The 19,806-nt window shown below is 43.1% G+C and overlaps 2 protein-coding genes and 1 long non-coding RNA gene across 5 annotated transcripts; 2 read left to right on the top strand and 1 right to left on the bottom strand.

Annotated features, from left to right (window-relative positions):
• Positions 1-1,941: 1,941 nt before the first annotated feature.
• On the bottom strand, positions 1,942-12,047 carry LOC113047069 (zinc finger protein 664-like). Of its 2 annotated transcripts, XM_026208325.1 has the most exons (3): positions 11,792-12,046; positions 11,308-11,464; positions 1,943-3,949 (listed from the first exon to the last, which is right to left on the bottom strand). In XM_026208325.1, exons 2-3 carry the CDS (start codon positions 11,366-11,368, stop codon positions 2,634-2,636), a joined length of 1,377 nt encoding a protein of 458 aa, XP_026064110.1. In that variant the 5' UTR covers positions 11,369-11,464; positions 11,792-12,046; the 3' UTR covers positions 1,943-2,633. The 2 variants fall into 2 exon arrangements, with proteins under 2 accessions (XP_026064112.1, XP_026064110.1); XM_026208327.1 differs by lacking the exon at positions 11,308-11,464 and having other exon boundaries at positions 1,942-3,949; positions 11,792-12,047.
• Positions 12,048-12,426: 379 nt separating this feature from the next.
• Positions 12,427-13,877, top strand: LOC113047064 (uncharacterized). Of its 2 annotated transcripts, none has more exons than XR_003276195.1 (2): positions 12,427-12,784; positions 13,276-13,877. It is a non-coding gene; the product is annotated as an uncharacterized LOC113047064 (long non-coding RNA). The 2 variants fall into 2 exon arrangements; XR_003276194.1 differs by having other exon boundaries at positions 12,427-12,812.
• A 257-nt stretch (positions 13,878-14,134) lies between these two features.
• On the top strand, positions 14,135-16,789 carry LOC113047063 (uncharacterized). Its single transcript, XM_026208314.1, has one exon. It carries the CDS (start codon positions 15,033-15,035, stop codon positions 16,653-16,655), a length of 1,623 nt encoding a protein of 540 aa, XP_026064099.1. The 5' UTR covers positions 14,135-15,032; the 3' UTR covers positions 16,656-16,789.
• Positions 16,790-19,806: the final 3,017 nt, after the last annotated feature.

Genomic DNA, 19,806 nt, shown 5'->3' with positions numbered 1-19,806 from the left:
CTAAACGGTGACACGGGGCAGTGCAGTCGCCTGTCAATGACGTTGGTTACCCTTTGTTACTGCCTTTACTGACGTAGAAATCACATGACAACAGTGTCGTGGACAAATGCGAAAGTAGTGTCTGGTGTCCAGCAAACCACTAGCTTGCTTCAAGCAGTTCCTTATTTACTTCTTCTTGCACATTTTATGGTGGATTGTGTTACTTATTTATGGAACATAATTACTGTTTACCATCTGCCGCTGGTTCTATCGATAAGGACAGCTCCTGCAAATGTAAGTGTATGAGCCAACCAAATGACCCAAGAAGAGTTTGGGACAAGAGGAGAGAAAAAGTGAGGTCTCTAGACCTGCGTGAGGATGCGTCTGATCCATAGTCTGATCGCGTCTTTGCATTGACTTTGTCTGTAATCTACTCACACAAATTGTTGAACTTGCGTTTGCCATGTATGCCCAATTATTGTGTTTAAATGTACACGAGTGTATATATTTTTATATTTGTTGAACAAATGGTCATTTTTTTCATATTATCTGACTATACAAGGGGTAGGCAAGTTCGGTCCTAGAGAGCCGCAGACCTGCAGAGTTCAGCTTCAACCCTAATCAAACACACCTGAACAAACTAATCAATCCATTCAGGATTACTAAGGTACACGCAGGTGAGGTTTTTTTTTCAGGGTTGGAGCTGAACTGTGCAGGACTGCAGCTATCTAGGACCAAACTTTGTAGTGTAGCCATCAGTCTCCTAGCTTATGATGAGCATTCCAGCTTATCTCCAGTTCAAACACATATGGCTTAAATCAAACCAGTATTTCCACTTACCATTGTATGGGGTTTACTAGAGTTCAGTGGATCAGAAGGTGCTGGCTCGTGACTGGCTAATTTGCGTATTCTTAGATCCACAAATGGGTCAGTAAGGCAATGGTGTAGAGCTGCATTCAAGCTATTTAAAGGCATGAGAAAATTATTTTCACAAGAAGAAACATTTAAATGTCATTTTGATGATCAAAGATGAGTTTTAAAGGGTAACATTTTTGACTACAGGGAATCTTTAAAACTAAGAAGTGTTCCACAATACAAGTATTTTAAATGATACTTTACACATAAAATTATTTTTTTACGGTTTTAACAGTCTTTATCTGTCAGAAAGTTGACTGTGAAGAGGCAGACAAGGGCAGAATCGGGTGAAGAAGTAATAATGATAAAAATGACCAGCAAAAATCCCAAAAGTGTTATTATACCACAAGCAGTAGCAAAGGAAAATTACTGCTTCACAACATGAGCTTTAACAGTGACGATAAAGGGGTCATATGATCCGATTTCAAGTTTTCCTTTCTCTTTGGAGTGTTACAAGCTCTTGGTTCAAAAAGAAGATCTTTAAAAACACAAAATACTAAAGTATCAAATCCAAAGAGATATTCTTTATAAAAGTTAAGACTTGTCAACACCCCCCTAAAACTACTTGTTCTAACACGCCCCACAACTCTACGTCACTGTGTGGGAAGATTAGCATAACACCGCCCAAATGTTCACGCAAAGAAATAAGGCGTAACTTTCTCGTTGTAGTATTGTTGTAACCGCTGCCATGTCATATAGACGCGGTGTGTTTCACTGTGAACGGTACTGCCAACTTCTTTCAGTAGCCGTGTTTCCACTGTTGGGCTAAAAGCAGTCGTGTGGAGGGGTTCTGAACAAAGGCGGAGTTTCTCCGCGTCTGGAGAGCATCAGCTTGGGATCAATTCAGAAAGCTACAGCTATAACACCAGCTTTAAAAACTTTTTCAAACCTCACAGCGAGTGTTTGAAATAACTTGGTCTGATGTGGATTATAAATCACCACACAAGGCAGAAATATTTATAAGCGATGCAAAAGAATGTGCATGCTAGGAATTAAAGTTACTATAGTAAACATGGTAAATATCACCGCTTGAAGAAATCAGACGTCAGCTTCTTATTCTCTATCAAAATCGTGTATTCATCATATTTTAGCTGTCATAAGTATCGTTTCGTTTGTTTCTGTTCAGGAGCTTTTATAAAAATATTGAAATTATCATTCTTTCTAAATGTGATAGGTTACTGTGACTTCAAATAAACAGAAACAGATTCGACTCAAGAGCAGACTATCTTCATAACGCTTTATTTCTGTGTGACAAATTTTCAATCCTGATGCTTCGTCATGACTAGAGGTTATCGTAACATTTCCGTCACACGCTTGAGGTATTCAGCCAATCACAATGCACTGGACAGCAGGCCAATAAGAGCACACCTCAATTTTCAGACCGATGAGCTTGTAAAAATCAGCACGGTTCAGGAGACAGGGCATAGAGGACCTACAACAAGCTACAGTATGTGGAAAATATTTATTTTTTTATATTTTATATATTTTTTTTAACCCCAATAATTTTTGTAAAATAATTATAAAATATACAAACACCAAAAATGACAAATGCATGAATATACAAGAAAGAAAATAAAACTACACAAAGGTAGGGTTGCTCTCCTGAAGCCATGCGCACACACACACAGGTTGGTACAAAGACTCCTCAGAGCACCAGATCTGAACATGTTCTGTTCGTATGACTAAGTAGAGAAGATAATCAGATGAAACTCTTCACAGGACTAGCAGTGATAGGGCTTCTAGCTAGTGTGAACACTCTCATGTCTTTTCAGGTTTCCTAAAATACTGAATCTCTTGTCACAGTGTGAACACTGGTAAGGTTTTTCTCTGGTGTGAACGGTCTGGTGCTGTTTCAGAGCATAACGGTTAAAAAAACTCTTTCCGCACTCAGAGCAAGTATGATCCTTCACACCGCTGTGTCTTTTCAGGTGTTTTTTTAAACAATTCAGATGTCTAAAGCTCTTTGCACACAAATAACACACGTAAGGCCTCTCCTCTGAATGGGTTTTCATGTGCTCCTTCAGGTTATCTGGCCTAAAAAACCTTTTACTGCACTGGTCACAGTTATAGATCCTGTCTCTAGAATGATGGAGCAGATGTACTTTGAAAACACTTAACTTCCTGTAACTCTTCCCGCACTGTTCACAGGTGTGCAGGTTTTGTCCCGTGTGGATCTTTATATGATCATTAAGTTGCTGTTTTCGTGTAAAACTCTGCCCGCAGTGATCACACGAGTGCGGTTTCTCTCCGGTGTGGATTCTCATGTGTTGATCGACAAGGTGTTTTTGTCTGAATCTCTTTCCACATTGACTGCATGTGTGCGGTTTATCTTCACCCTCTCCAGCGTGGATTCTCATGTGTATATTGAGGCTTGCTTTATGTCTGAATTTCCTCTTGCACTGATCACACATGTACGGCATCTCTCCGGTGTGGATTTTCATGTGAATATTCAGGTTCCCTGTATCTCTGAACTTCTTCCCACAGTGATCACACGAGTGCGGTTTCTCTCCAGTGTGGATTTTTGTGTGTCGATCGAGGTGTTGTTTTTGTCTGAATCTCTTTCCACACTGACTGCATGTGTGTTGTTTTTCTTCAGTGGTTTCACTCACTCCAGCGTGGATTCTCATGTGTGTATTGAGGTTTCCTTTATGTCTGAACTTCCTCCCGCACTGATCACACATGTACGGCATCTCTCCGGTGTGGATTTTCATGTGAATATTCAGATTTCCATTACTTCTGAACTTCTTCCCACACTGATCACATGAGTGTGGCTTCTCATCAGTGTGGATTTTCTTGTGTTTGGCAAGGTTTGCTTTTTGACTGAAAGTCTTCTCGCAGAGATCACATGCGTACGGCTTAATTCCTCTTTCACATTTTATGTGAAGATTGAGACTTTCTTTGGATGTGAAAATCTCTCGACACTGAGGGCAAATGAAACATATTTCGGGTCTCGTTTCCCACAAGGGTCTCAAGGAGGTTTCATCAGTTTCGATGTCATGATGTTTCTTCCCCGCTTCAATCACTTGTTCCATCTCATTGATCGCTTCCATCAGGTCTAAATGAAAACAGTAATAATTTTCATTTTCATTAAATCATTCAAAATGCCAAAAAGACCAAATATAAAGGGACAATGGGAACACTGACACATTAGCAAGAAGTATGCTCATTTTGATGGATTCATTTGAACGCTGTATGCTGATCATTGGATTATAATTTTTAATAACATTACAAACCCGATTCCAAAAAAGTTGGGACACTGTACAAATTGTGAGTAAAAAAAGAATGGAATAATTTACAAATCTCATAAACTTATATTTTATTCACAATAGAATATAGATAACATATCAAATGTTTAAAGTGAGACATTTTGAAATGTCATGCCAAATATCTCTAATGTTTTCAACTACTTGTAAATCATGAGCTCGTTTTGGATTTAATGAGAGATACACATTCCAAAATATTTGGGACAGGTAACAATAAGAGGCCAGAAAAGTTAAATGTACATATTAAGGAACAGCTGGAGGACCAATTTGCAACTTATTAGGTCAATTGGTAACTTGACTGGGTAGAAAAAGACCCTCTCAGAGTGGCAGGGTCTCTCAGAAGTCAAGATGGGCAGAGGATCACCAATTCCCCCAATGCTGTGGTGAAAAATAATGGAGCAATATCAGAAAGAAGTTTCTCAGAGGAAAATTGAAAAGAGTTTGAAGTTATCATCATCTACAGTGCATAATATAATAAAAAGATTCAGAGAATCTGGAACAATCTCAGTGCGTAAGGGTACATACTGGATGCCCATGATATTCGGGCCCTTAGCACTGCATCACATAGAGGAATGCTACTGTGATGGAAATCACAAAATGGGCTCAGGAATACTTCCAGAAAACATTGTCGGTGAACACAATCCACCGTGCCATTCGCCATTGCCGGCAAAACTCTATAGGTAAAAAAAAAAAAGAAGCCATATCTAAACTTGATTCAAAACCAGAGGCGTTTTCTCTGGGCCAAGGCTCATTTAAAATGGACTGTGGAAAAGTGGAAAACTGTTCTGTGGTCAGACAAATTAAAATTTGAAGTTCTTTTTGGAAAACTGGGACACCATGTCATCCGGACTAAAGAGGACAAGGACAACCCAACCCATGTTGTTATCAGCGCTCAGTTCAGAAGCTTGCATCTCTGATGGTACGGGGTTGCATGAATATGTGTGGCATGGGCAGCTTACACACCTGGAAAGGCACCATCAATGCTGAAACACCATCAGCTGGGACTCAACATTCCTAATGAAAGTTGTTCAGTTGCTTTGACGCAATGTATTTTGTTTAAAGCGCTATATAAATAAAGGTGACTTGACTTGACACTGCAAGTAATCGAAAAACTGTTCAGATTTCAATTTCCAACGATTATGAAAATACAATAATTGAGATAAAACAATAATGAATTAGAATTTTTAAGGGTGGGATTCGTGGGATATGTCAGTCTCATGACATTCATCTTTATATGATGGAATCACATTCATGAAGACCAAAAGAATAAAGCTTTTCAGAGATTCTCAACAGGCTTAAACTGTAAAAGATGCAAGATATGTAGTCCAGATGTCACAGGGAGGAAAATTTCACAGTAAATAATAAAAACCTTATTGCTAACACGGTAAGGGGTGGAAATTCAAAAGATTGATTACTTTTATCTGTATTTATCTGTACTTTTTTTTTTATGTATGTCTGACAAGTCTTCGGGTTCAAGTCATTCCTTAATCATGTGACAGCCCCATACGCTAAACCAGAATATGGCTCTGCACTAAACCAATGCAGTCCAAGCTAGGTTTATGCCAATAGATGATAGTTTCCTTTCGAAAGCTTCAGTCGATGCTGCGCTGCTCAGGGAATTGGGATACGTCTTATTCTTGACCAGCTGTAAATAATGTGTCTAACACATTGATAGAATTGACCCGGTGGTGATATAGCCTCGGTTGATGAAGTCATCCGAGCGTGCGCACACAACACGGGGCTATAAATAGATACACCACAGGTGCATCAACAGGTCTTTTGAGTGCGTCAACGAAACAGTAAGTATGCGGTAAGTATTGTTTCTTCGTAGGATGAGCCAACGAAATGGTAAGTATTGTGTTCCTCAATACTCTTGTATTATGTATAAGCTGGATACACATGATTACTGTTTCGCTTGTTTGGGGGAAGAACACATGGTTCTGGCTTGAGAGAGGTGCGAGGGCGAGCATTGTGCACTGCTCTCAGTGAAGATGATTCGTGCTCATCTGAGCTATTTTCAGACCGCACCCACCTTTTCATTGAAGGGCTCTTGTGCAGATCTGCGTGACGAGGGAGCGACGGGCTCATCCCTTTCGCTTGCGGTATCAACGGATCTACGCATCCTCTCTCATGATCTTGAAGCGCGCTCGGAGCATGAGCAGCCCGCCTATGAGCGTTCCTCTTGCAAGAGATTACTCGCGCAGTGGACAGGTTGCAGCTTGATTGGCCACGCAAACTAGAGACCCCCAAACGTAGTAAGGTGCAGGATAGATTTCTGACCTCCATGATGAGCTGACAAAGTCATGGAGCAAAACGTATACTTCCCGCATCTTTGGGCCCTCGACGTTGACTTTTTCAACTATCGTGGATACAAAGTCGCGGGGGTATTCGGAGATGCCTCGGGCTGAAGAGACGCTTGCGAGCTATTTCTCACCCGAATCTGCATCCTCGGCTAAGAAACCTACTCTCCCCAGTTACAGGGAATCTCCAGCGAGCGATTCTCTCAGTTACCGCCTGGAAACTAGCGGTGCTGAGAGGCTCGCTACCTCTACGGAGGTCTCTAGAGTGGCTAGTACAGTCGTCCCCTGCCGGTCCACCGCTTCAGGGCACTGAGCTAGTGGCTCTGGGCACACAAGGAAGCGGTCGCTGCCTCTACGGAGGTCTCCAGAGCAGCTAGTATGGTCGTCCCCTGTTAGTCTGCCGCTTCAAGGCACCGAACTAGTGGCTCTATATGCACTATGCTTCGTCAAGCCATTATCTCTGATAAGCGATTCTCTCAGTTACCGCCTGGAAACTAGCAGTGCTGGGAGGCTCGCTACCTCTACAGAGTTCTCTAGAGCAGCTAGTACAGTCATCCCCTGCCGGTCCGCCGCTTCAGGGCACTGAGCAAATGGCTCTAGGCGCACAAGGGAGCGTTCGCCCCTTCCCGTTACCCTCACAAAACCCCTCCATCCCCGCACCACTTCTTGTGCTTCAGGGGGAGGTGGTTTTCCAGCAAGATGTTAGATGTTCCCATTTTTCCTGCTGTTGTTCAGGACATGGAACATCTAATATCCCCTTAGAAGGAAGTGTTAAAATTGTTTCCACTCTCAGAGAGCATTCCTGCGGGGGTATTGAGCACAGTACGGATAGGATACAGGATCCAATTTATTCGTCAGCCTCCACGTTTCAATGGTGTGGTCTCCACTTCCTTGAAACCCAAGCTGATGCAGGTACTGTCTCGAGAGCTACAGACTCTTTTGGGAAAAGAGGCCATAGAACATGTTCCTCGTCCAAGGAGACAGTCGGGCTATTAAAGCAGATACTTCCTGGTTCCCAAAAAGGGGTGGGAGAGTGCGCCCAATCTTGGGGACACTACCGATGGGGGAATTGAAACTCCTTCCAGAGGTAGTGAAACAGATTTGGAAAAAAATTACGGAGCAGAGGTGGACTTCTTCACCCCCCCATCAGACAGCGCAATGTCCCCTGTACTTCTCTCTGAGTCACCCAGCCCCCCCGGGTCTGGATGCGATGATGCACACATGGCCGAAAAAATAAGCCTGTATGCGTTTTCCTCCAGTCTCTCTGCTCCTGGGAGTCCTAGCCAGAGTTCGCCAACAAAAGTCTTGTCTCATGCCCCATGCACCACGTTGGACAGACAAAGTATGGTTCTCGGGCATAATATCTCTCCACGATGGCTCGCCATGGCGATTCCGGAGAGGAGGGACCTTCTGTCCCAGGCAGGAGGCAAGATATTCCATCCCAGGCCCCACCTGTGGAATCTTTATGTTTGGCCCCCCTTACAACAGGTTTGCGATGCAGCAGGTTGGTTCTCTCCGCACACATTCATAAGATTTTATAGTTTGAATGTCCATGATACTCCGGGCTCTCGTGCACTTTGGTCAACATCACAAGCTAATGTCTGAGGCCTTCTTGTGGTTTGAAAGCACACCTGCACAACCTTAGGGGTCCAGACATCTTTCCAAGTGTGGTGATGACGTAGAAGGACTTGAGAATCACTATGCATGATAAGTTTGCTCTGTCACCTTGTTATTATATTCATGACCACCCCATTATAATGTGATGCATGCAAAATACAGAGTTTTGGCTGAAACAGAGTCTCCATCCACAAACAGACGTACATTGTCTGCAGATATAAGTAGTGTTGTCACGGTGCCAAAACTTCAGTATTCGGTACCGATACCAGTGAAGATCCACGGTTCTCGGTACCAATTTCGGTACCAAAAGCAAAACACAAAAATATGCTAATAAATTTTTTTTAATTAAAATAAAAAAACTTTTTATCACTTAAAATAAAACCAATGCCATTCTTTATACTTATTTACAATTGTGTTTAAAGTTTTTCTACAAGTTATATAATTATTAAAAACAGTAAACAAGTTTCACCCAAATTTGATTTGTCTTTTAATTTATGAAATTTAAACATTTTATTTTTGGTAAATAAAGGGATTTGCTATTAAAATTAAAACATGGAAGAAATATTTTGTGATTTATTTCTTTAAAAAAAATAAAGTTTTATAAATTTTTTCAACAGTAGTAGCAGTATCACATACATTTTACTAAATAATAGTATTATTTAGTAGCACAATACCTTTATGTAAAAATGAACTTTTAATGAATGCATATTTGTCATTTTAACTGAACGTAAGACTGGTGGTGATGCTTAAGATATTTTTGATCATTGAGGGTTTCTGTAAAAAAAAAATAATAATAATAGATCATATGATTTATTATTAAAAGATAATACTGCTACTAATTCTACTACCATACTAACAATATACAATGCACTGTGGATTGATGTGCTGCTGGGTTCATGAATTTTAATCACGTTGTATGCGTTCGGTCAAACTGATTTGCTGAAATTAAAACAGGGATGACAATAGATGAATGAATCTTTTGAATTGACATGAATCGAAAAGTACAGATCGCTTGATGGAGAGAGAACTCTGAAGCTCAGATGCTGAAATTATTGCAAGCGTCCCACGCTTCAGTCTATGTAGTAAACAAACCCGCACGTCTCTGCCATTCAATCATTCACACAGAGAATGCACGATTCATATTTCAAACAACTTTTGCGGCTTAACATTTTCCAATATCGGTCCTAATGGAGATATGATTTGATTAATTTATTCTAACTTTGACAAATTCTGTGACTGTCCATATTTTCAGAGTTTCATTTTCATGACTGGATTTTGAGATTCCGTCCTCGTTTTCTGCTTTGCGGAAATCATAGTGCTGTATGCGTCAAGAACCGGGTTTGAACGGGACCTCGGTACTACCGGTACTTAAAGAAACCTGGTACCGTCACATTTAAATTTTTTTAGTACCGACTTGGTACCAAAGTAATGGGTCTTTTGACAACACTAGATATAATGTATTTCATCAAACTTTAACAATGTGAACGGCCTATATATGTGCAGTATTTTAAAGAGCCCTCACTAACTGAGTTTACTGTCACAGTCTTGCTAGAAAGCATCTCATTCTTGTTTCTGTGGCGGTGCGTCTGTCTCGTCATGAGGCGCACGGTCCGGAGCGATGTATGACTGATGCATCAGTTCAATTCAACTTTACTCCAAATATATCAACTTACCTGTTTTGAATACTTTATATTTAACGTGTTTGTTTGTCCAATATTAGTGTAAAACTGTTGAACTTTAAATGAAATCTACTATCTCTTTCTCGCACCTGTGCGATTTAAAACACCAAATAGTCATGCTACGACAAGAACAAAGAGTCTCTCTTGCTCCACCCATGCACAATAATATGGTGTTTCATCGATCTCACGGGCTGATGATATGACAATTTGAAAAATATTGACCATATCGCCCAACACTAGTCTGAGCCGGAAAGAGAACTGATTAGTTCATCTTTTGGGTCTTCGGGTCGAGTCGTTCCTTAATCATGTGCCAGACCCATACGCTAAACCAATGCAGTCCAAGCCGGAAAGAGAATTGATTAGTTCATCTTTCAGGTCTTTGAGTTGGGTTTGACTTGTTCCTTAATCACGTGACAGACCCATACGCTATTTCTGACATTTCTGTCACTGTGTTTTTGTTAGTTTCTTCAGGATCTGTGGTGTGTTATTTTATAAATAAATAAAACCCTGCTATAAATAAAATATTTATTATGTTTGACTGTCTATCAAATAAACACTAAGCTATATAATAATATAATAATACAAGCCTACAGTATGAAGTATTTATAGCCAAGTTTTTTCATTTTCAAATATTAAATAAAATTGAACAATTAAATTAAAATGGCTTTTCCTAGGCAGACATGACAAATTGGTCTAATATATGTATAAGAAGATTGCTCAAAAAGGACATAATGACATAAATTAAAAGCAAATAACATTTTGAATCCTAAACCAATAACACTACAGTTCTGTAGTCTAATCTGTAGGGTGAACTCAAAAGACATAAATCATACAACAAGGTCATTTTTAAAGATTAGAATCTACTGTAAAAAAAAAAAAAAAAAAAAAAAAAAAAAGTGATTTCGCCATCATATGGGCAAAATTTAAAGCATAACCAACTCTTTATTACCACATTCAGTGTTATGGAAAAGTATCATGACAGAAATTAAAAGCAACAATTTGACACCAGAAATGCATCACATAACTTTAAGAGTAAAAAATAATTATAATAAAAAATAAAAATAATAAGTACTATGCACCCATTTGTAAGGAAGGTTGTAAATTAACTAATTACTCTAGCCAATGCTGTCACGTCACGGGACAAAAGAACGAACAACCCGAAAGATGAACTAATCATTTCTCTTTCCGGCTCAGACTGACACAGGTGAATTACTACTAGCAGAACAGAACCTATACTGCGCATGCGCGACTGAACGAATCACTCCCCGAGACGATTCATTCGTCCCGAGTCGCATTAAAGATTCTAAATGAACGAATCGTTCAAGAACGACACATAACTACTAACCATCAGCGCTGCTGCAGCAAAACACACACTGCTGCTCACATCAAACATTTTTATCAGAGTATTATGACCAGTACTCAGTTTGATCCTGTTCTGGAAAATGTTCTGAAAAATTATATTGCAGCTCTATCATATAATCTGACTCCTCACTCCTTCAGTAACTGTGTTTGACACACATCTGATGAACTGTTTGAGGAAACACAAACACAAACCTATCTTTTCTTCGATGACCTCCTCCTTGATCCTGCAGGACTCTGCTTCTGCTTCATTCATGATCTTTGTGTGATCTTCAGGAGATGAAAACACTCCAGCGTTCTTTCATTCATCAGTCAGAGACTGAGAAGCACACACACACCGAGGAATACACACCTGTCAGAGGGAGAAGAATCATTTACACCTGTTTGAACTCACATGTCGCGCATACACGGCACTTAGACAGCATTACTTCTCCTCACAGATAACTCTTTCGATCAAGAGATACACACGAACACATCTCAGAAGTCTGACTGAATGTAACAGTGTTCCTCACATCGCTACTACACGATTACTCCGGTCAGCACACACACACACACACACACACACACACACACACACATTTAGCAGTGCACCACACGAACGACCCCGTAAAGAACGGCTGTAACGAGCAAACTCTGTAACTGTATGAAATGTGTTTGTTTATCGTGAACCGCTTCTCACCTCAGAAGAAAGCCGAGGCGCGCGTGGTGACGTCACCGGCGAGCGACGCGAAGTCCTTCTGCTTCATCTTCGTGGTTATTCTCAGAGCCGTTAAATATGAGAGTTGCGGCACTCTTTGATCTCGCCGCCACGCTGTCACGTGGTTCATGTAGCTCTCAATAGTTCCAAACAACTCCACGCTGTCAACCAGTTTGAATGGTTTTAAGCGGGACAGACAAGCTTCCACTATATTTGCAGCAATTATAGGTAAATATTGACGCATAATATGTATTGATTATTACGACACTTGCATTACATACATATAATAGCATTTTTTTTCTGTGGAGTGGCGGAAACACGGCATTAATCAGTTTTTGTGTTTAATTTTGGAGGGAAGATTGGGCAGCTCCTATCTCTCTTTGTCAGACACGTGGTTTTGTTGTGTGTGACATCACCGCAGCGCCATTTTTGAGGTATCGCTATTGACTGAAACAACCACGATTACAAGAATAGAAGTAAATAATAGAACAAATAACTAATATAACTACTTCGATAATTATCTAGATAATAAGTAAATATAAATCGCAAACCTGGAGAAACAAAAGAAGATTGAGAAAAGGCCGTACCGAGATAAATTCCATAAAGATGCCAGTGTGGCAAAGTAGGTAATCTCCCTCCCCTGGTACTTAGAAACGGCCTATCAGGGCTCAGTCATTGCTTTATAAAGGCTGTGATTAGGCTACCTGGGATGCGTCATTGTTGGCCCCGCCCATCCGGTACGTGTGCGCTTCCGCCTAACAAAGGTATGTTTGTAGCTGGTCTGGCTAATGCTGCAATGAGCTCTTGGACATCGGCTAACTATATTAATTTATTGTAGCTGGAGTCGCCTTTTTGCAGCTTGAATAGCCCATTATTCCTGGCTTCGCTGTGGTTTTCAGGCTGTTCTTGCCACCTGGTTAGACTGATTTCATTCAAGTAATCTTCTGAGACTTGTGCTGTGAGCAACTGTATGAGGTGTGTGTAACGCTGTAGTCAATACCTGGTATGTATAGATACACATGTATATGCATTTATTTTTAATGGACACTTGATTGTGTTTTAAATTTAACTAATGGGTTGTTTTTAGTAGGACAAAGTTTTGGGAACGTCCGCCTGTTTTCGGGTGGGGAAGATCGCCTCCTGCATAATAGCAGATTAAAGACGGCTTTGCTGTTTTGCTGTTTTGCTGTTTTGCCGTTTAATTAAGTTTTGTTGTGCTCGTATCATTGTATGGTTTTTGGTTATTGTTTGTTTTCGTTACAATTGATTTTTTTTTGATTTTGTAGTGATTGTTAAAACTTTTGCTTTAAATATATATTTCTTTCCTTTTCATTTCAGTTTTCTTTAAGTGTCCATTGTTCATTTTTTTACATTTTGTTGTGTGTTTTGGTAATTGTTTCAGTCAATCAGGCTTTAGATTAATTTCGTTTTGTACATTTGAGTAATTTGTGTTCTTTGTGTTTTAGGCCCCTGAGTCGGGTGGCTAGCTGTCCTAGTATCCTGGTGGTGGTGGTGGTGGTGTTTGGAGCACGGAGTGTGGATTGTCGTTTGTAGTCACTCACCTCACTGTGTGTGTGTGTGTGTGCTTTTACGAATAGCCACTTTTGCAGCTAGCCTACCCTGCTAGGGGTAAGCCTTCGTAAAACTGATTAATGTATGCCTGGTCGAATCATATCTTTGCCTGATCTTTTAAAAGGTGTATTTTCTACTTTGTGAATTTAATAAATAGTTTATACGCTAGTGCCTCTGTCTCTGCCTCCTATGGTAACGAACCTGTGTGTCTAAATTCCATCAAGTATTTAGTTCCCCTCACTTTAGAGGGGTGGCGTAGTCGGTAGTTATATCATAATTAATTAACTTCAAGTTGCCACGCCACATTCTGGCGTAGTCGGCAGGGTACCGTGTTTGGCGGAGACACTGGTATTAGTGGTTGTATTTTTTTGTTTGTTATTTTTCTTTTATTTTTCTGTTGCAGTGAGATTGGTAAAGAGTAGCAGCAAAACAGCAGCGCACGTCTGGTGGATTCTGATTCTTTGTGAGTCTACTCCCTCTTGTTGGTAAGTGTTACGGCCGTCAAAATTATGGAAGAAGAGTTACAGGAATTGAGGGAAGTAGCTCAGTTGCGGGCAGAAAATGAGAGGTTGCGTCAAGACCACTTTCTTGCGCTTCCTGGCCCTAGTGATGCCCCTTCTATTGTTCCTGGTCCTTCTGTTGCTGCCCCCCCTCAGCCAAGTAGTGCACAGGCAGTCCTGCCAGAACGATTCGTTTTTGTACCTCGAGACAGGAAATGTCAAAAATTTAATGGCAGGGTTGGTCTGGGCATTGATGAGTGGGTTGAAGAGGCCAAAGCTTGTATGCAGGCTCGTCACCTGTCTGTTTCTGATCAAGCTTTCTTCTTGTTTGACCACTTGGAGGGGGAGGCAAGGGAAGAGATTAGGTACTGTTCTGAGATTGAGCGAAATGATCCAGATAAAATTATTTTGGTGTTACGGGAATTATATGGTTGCTCACAGTCATATGTCTCATTACAGGAGGCATTTTTTTCTAGAAAGCAGCAGGAGGGTGAATCATTGTTGGAGTTTTCCCTAGCTTTGATGGGTCTCCTAGAACGTGTGACGCAGCGATCGCCGTATGTTATGCCAAATTCACAAGTTTTGCTACGCGATCAGTTCATTGAACATGTTTGTGACGTGGCCCTTCGCCGAGAATTAAAACAGTTAATACGTCGTCAGCCAATGTTAACATTGTTGGAAGTTCGAAGCGAAGCTCTTAGATGGGAAAGGGAGGGAATGTTGGGGAGTACGAGAGGACGAAGCAATTCCGTTCCATCCGCCTATGGGATTCAGTATGGTGTACAAGGTGAGTCACGGGTGGGTAGATTTCCTCAGCGCTCTGAACTAGGTGAACTGAGGGAAATGCTGAGATCACAGCAAGAGCAATTAAATAAGCTAACTCAAAATTTTGCTCGCTTGCAGGCCCCTCAGTCACGTAGTCAGCCTCCTCACCGCGGCCCCATTATATGTAGGAGGTGCCAACGACTTGGCCACTTTGCTAGAGAGTGCGATGGGGAGCGTGTTCCCCCTCGTCCGCAACCCCCTTTGCCCACTGCGTCGTCATCTGAGGGTAGACAGCCTGGTCCATCTGCGTTGTCGGGAAACTAGTCCCCACCGTGTCGCCGAGCCAAGGCGCGGTTGGGGAATTGACCGGCTCTAGTGTTTCAAGTATGTCTCATTTAATGTCTTCATGCCCGCACCTTGCTATTCGAATGGGTGGGGTCCAAATTTCATGTTTGGTCGATACTGGCTCCATGGTGTCCACAATAACGGAAAGTTGGTTTCGGAAATATTTTGAACCATGGGGTCCGGATCGACTTAAGTCGTGCCAGTGGCTACAACTTCGGGCTGCAAACGGTCTTTCGATTCCATATATTGGCTACATGGAACTGGATGTCGAATTGTGTGGGCAAGTGATTTCGGAGTGTGGAGTGCTTGTTGTCCGGGATCCTCCTGGTGGGATTTGTGACCAAGTCCCAGGGGTACTCGGGATGAATGTCCTGAGCCGTTGTTACCAGGAGTTATTTGGACAACATGGCCCTGCTCTTTTCGAGTCTGCTGTAACCGTTGAGGCCCCTAGCTTTGTCATGCAGGCACTTCAATATTGTCACCGTTTGGAAGACCAGGGTTCAGCAAGGCACCCTGGTCCGGTTAGGTTACGGGGTCGTGAGTCATGTCGCATCCCAGGTGGCACGATGAAGTTTGTAGCAGCGACTTGTTCTGAACAATATGCAGCGGGGTTAGTACTGTTTGAGCCCCCAGAGTCTGGGTTGCCCGCGGGTTTGTTGGCTTCTCCAGCGCTGGTACAGGTCATAAGAGGCACTGCCTACTTGCCTATGGTAAATGTGGGAACTGCGGATGTTATGCTGCATTCTAAAACCGTTTTGGGAGTGCTAAATAGTGTTTGTATGGTAAGTCTGCCTGCTGGGGTAACTGAAGTGAAATCTGTTGTAGCCACCGTAGGTTCCCAAGCCTTAGCTGCGACTGCCACTGTACAGGAACAGATTGAAACAGTTGATTTGTCTGTTTTGCCAGAAGTAGAACAGGGCCAGGTCAGGGCTCTTTTATATAAGTTCCAGTCAGTATTCTCATGCCATGATGGTGATGTAGGATGTACCAACTTGATTTCTCATGACATTCCCTTGCTGGATTCTGTCCCTGTTAGGCAGCGGTACCGGCGTATTCCACCTTCGGAATATGAGGTGGTGAAGTCCCACATTAACCAGTTGTTGGAGGCCAGCATTATTAGGGAGAGCTGTAGCCCCTACGCTTCTCCAATTGTTCTTGTCAAAAAGAAAGACGGTACTTTGCGCATGTGCGTTGACTACCGTCAGCTCAATGCGAAAACAAGAAAAGATGCCTTCCCGCTCCCGCGCATTGAGGAATCATTGGACTCTCTGACAGGGGCCTGTTGGTTTTCCACTATGGATTTGGCTAGTGGGTACAACCAGGTCCCTGTCACTGACCAAGATAGACCCAAGACTGCTTTTTGCACCCCTTTCGGGTTGTTTGAATGGAATCGGATGCCCTTTGGGCTTTGTAATGCCCCAAGTACCTTCCAGCGCCTAATGGAACGGGTGTTTGGCGATCAGCAGTGCAGTTCCTTACTACTGTATCTGGATGACATCATAGTGTTTTCTTCCTCAGTGTCTCAGCACCTAGAGCGGCTAGAAGTTGTCTTGAGTCGTCTGGAGCGGGAGGGGTTAAAGGCCAAATTGAGTAAATGTGCATTTTTTCAACGGGAAGTCAGATATTTGGGACATGTCATTTTCGGCGCAGGGAGTGTCTACTGACCCTCGGAAAATTGAGGCTGTAGCTAAATGGCCATGCCCCACCAGTGTGTCAGAATTGCGTTCATTCTTGGGTTTTAGTAGTTATTACCGCCGCTTTGTGGAAGGGTTCGCAAAATTGGCGGCCCCGCTGCATAAGTTGGTGGCCGAATGGACTGCCGGTAAGTCCAGGACTCGAAGGAGTCATGGTTTTTCTGATGCCTGGACTGAACAGTGCCAGCTGAGCTTTGCTGAGTTGAAGGGCAGACTTTCTACTGCTCCAGTGCTTGCTTACGCTGATTTTTCCCAGCCTTTCATCTTAGAGGTAGATGCTAGTTATGGGGGATTGGGGGCGGTTCTATCTCAGGAGCAAGGGGGTAGGGTACGACCAATCGCGTATGCTAGCCGCGGTCTACGGCCCACTGAGCGCAATAGGTCCAACTATAGCTCCATGAAGTTGGAGTTTTTGGCGCTCAAGTGGGCCATGACCGAGAAGTTTAGGGAATATCTTTTAGGCCATAAGTGTATTGTCTTTACAGACAATAATCCCCTCAGTCATTTGACCACCGCTAAGCTTGGGGCTACCGAGCAACGTTGGGCTTCCGAGCTCGCCGTTTTTGATTTTGACCTCAGGTATCGGTCAGGTAGAAGTAACAAGAACGCCGATGCATTGTCGAGACAGAACACCCCTGCCCCATTGGAAGTAAGAGAATGGCTGCCTGGGACTGAGGTTCCAGCTGGTGTGGGGCAAGTACTGGTGGCAGAGAAAGCGGCACCGGTGACCCAGTCTGTGGTTTTGGCCTTGCCTAGTTTTGCAGGTGATCTGAGGGTTTTGCAGGAGGCGGATCCGGTTATAGGGGAGATTTTGCCTTTTTGGAAGCAGGGGATACGGCCAACATTGAAGGAGTGTAAACTACTATCTAAGCCTGGCTTAGTCCTACTGCGTCAGTGGGATCGGTTGTTGGAAAGGCAAGGAATTTTACATCGACGTATTTTCCGTCCGGATGGTGGTGAGGAGATTTTTCAGCTAGTCCTTCCATCTGTCTTGCGGGGAGAGGTTCTGACTCAAATGCATCAAGGTCATGGGCACCAAGGTGTCGACCGTACCACCGAATTGGTGCAGCAACGTTGTTATTGGCCAGGCCTGACATCAGATGTAGTTCAGTGGTGTCGAGACTGTGAAAGATGTCAGGCTGCCAAAGATTCACAACCTGTTGCTCAGAGCTTTATGGGCCATTTGTTGGCATCTAGACCGAATGAAATCTTGGCAATTGATTTTACTCTGTTGGAGCCTTCCCGTTTGGGGCTGGAGAATGTCTTGGTGATGACTGATGTCTTCACCAAGTATACGTTGGCAGTCCCCACCCGGGACCAACGGGCAGAAACGGTGGCCCAGGTCTTAGTGACCGAGTGGTTCTTCAAGTTTGGCGTCCCTGTTCGTATTCATTCCGATCAAGGTCGGAATTTTGAGTCTTCCCTCATCCAACAACTGTGTAGCCTTTATCAGATTGAAAAGTCCCATACGACCCCTTATCATCCGGCCGGTAACGGGCAATGCGAGCGCTTTAATAGAACCTTGCACGGTCTTTTGCGCACTTTGCCCAATCCCAGAAAGGTGGACTGGCCCTCTGCGTTGCCTCAGTTACTCTTTTGTTACAACACCACTCCTCATCAATCCACTGGTGAGTCTCCTTATTTTTTAATGTTTGGCCAAGAGCCTCGGCTCCCTGTTGATGTCTTATTGGGTAGGGGCCAGGAGAGGGGGTCTAGTGGTGTGAATGACTGGGTTTTGGAGCATCAAACCCGATTGCAGGTGGCGTTTGAAGGAGCTAGACAACACTTAAAGGCAGCTGCAAATCGTCGTAAGGAAAGGCATGACTTGCATGTTCGGGATGTCCCACTGAGAGAAGGGCAGCTGGTCTACCTCCGTAATTATGGCGTGAGAGGCCGCCGTAAGATCCAGGATATCTGGAGCCCGGTGGTATATCAGGTTGTGAGAGCACCTGAAACAGGAGGTTCCGTTTATACCATAGCACCTGTGGATGATTCGAGTAGGGTAAAGCATGTCCACCGTTCCTTGTTAAAAATTAGGATACAAAAAGATTCTCCTATTTCTGGCGTTTCAGAAATACCAGAGGTAGTTGAGGCACCACCATTGGAGGAGTCCTCATCATTGGACGAAATGGATTTGTGGGCCTTGGTCCCTAAAACTCCCCAAGTAGGGGGTAGGCCAGTAATGCAGGACCTGGTGTCGTCGGGTCCCTCTGCAATGCAGAGAATAGCAGAGTCTACTGAACCAATTCTCTTGGGGGCCGCTGGACAATCTGGTGTAAAGCCGGCGACCTCATTGGTTGTAGAGCCCCTGCCAGCAGATGAGCCTAATCCTGGTGCCGGTCCTGTGCGACGTACAGGGAGGGCTAACGCTGGGCAGCATCCTAACCGTTACCATCTCCCACGGGCAGTAGGTGAAGTAGTACAGCCAAGGGCTACTGTATCCAATTCTGTTTCTGCCCTGTTTAGACCTTTGAATTGAGTAGTATGGTCAGTGGTTAGAGTTGTTTTATCGTCGGGGCGACGATAAAATGGCTGGGGCAGATTGTGGCAAAGTAGGTAATCTCCCTCCCCTGGTACTTAGAAACGGCCTATCAGGGCTCAGTCATTGCTTTATAAAGGCTGTGATTAGGCTACCTGGGATGCGTCATTGTTGGCCCCGCCCATCCGGTACGTGTGCGCTTCCGCCTAACAAAGGTATGTTTGTAGCTGGTCTGGCTAATGCTGCAATGAGCTCTTGGACATCGGCTAACTATATTAATTTATTGTAGCTGGAGTCGCCTTTTTGCAGCTTGAATAGCCCATTATTCCTGGCTTCGCTGTGGTTTTCAGGCTGTTCTTGCCACCTGGTTAGACTGATTTCATTCAAGTAATCTTCTGAGACTTGTGCTGTGAGCAACTGTATGAGGTGTGTGTAACGCTGTAGTCAATACCTGGTATGTATAGATACACATGTATATGCATTTCTTTTTAATGGACACTTGATTGTGTTTTAAATTTAACTAATGGGTTGTTTTTAGTAGGACAAAGTTTTGGGAACGTCCGCCTGTTTTCGGGTGGGGAAGATCGCCTCCTGCATAATAGCAGATTAAAGACGGCTTTGCTGTTTTGCCGTTTAATTAAG

This window comes from Carassius auratus, chromosome 28 (assembly GCF_003368295.1).
Source record: "Carassius auratus strain Wakin chromosome 28, ASM336829v1, whole genome shotgun sequence".
NCBI lineage: Eukaryota > Metazoa > Chordata > Actinopteri > Cypriniformes > Cyprinidae > Carassius > Carassius auratus.
Note: the sequence above shows the minus strand (reverse complement) of the source record. Positions and strands in the feature narration are given on the sequence as shown.

Coding starts and splice junctions, on each gene's coding strand:
- LOC113047069 (XM_026208325.1), bottom strand. CDS start 11,368: ATGAATGAAGCAGAAGCAGAGTCCTGCAGGATCAAGGAGGAGGTCATC. Junction 3,950..11,307: donor GGTCATCGAAGAAAAGATAG/GTTTGTGTTTGT, acceptor GTTTTCATTTAG/ACCTGATGGAAGCGATCAAT.
- LOC113047063 (XM_026208314.1), top strand. CDS start 15,033: ATGTCTCATTTAATGTCTTCATGCCCGCACCTTGCTATTCGAATGGGT.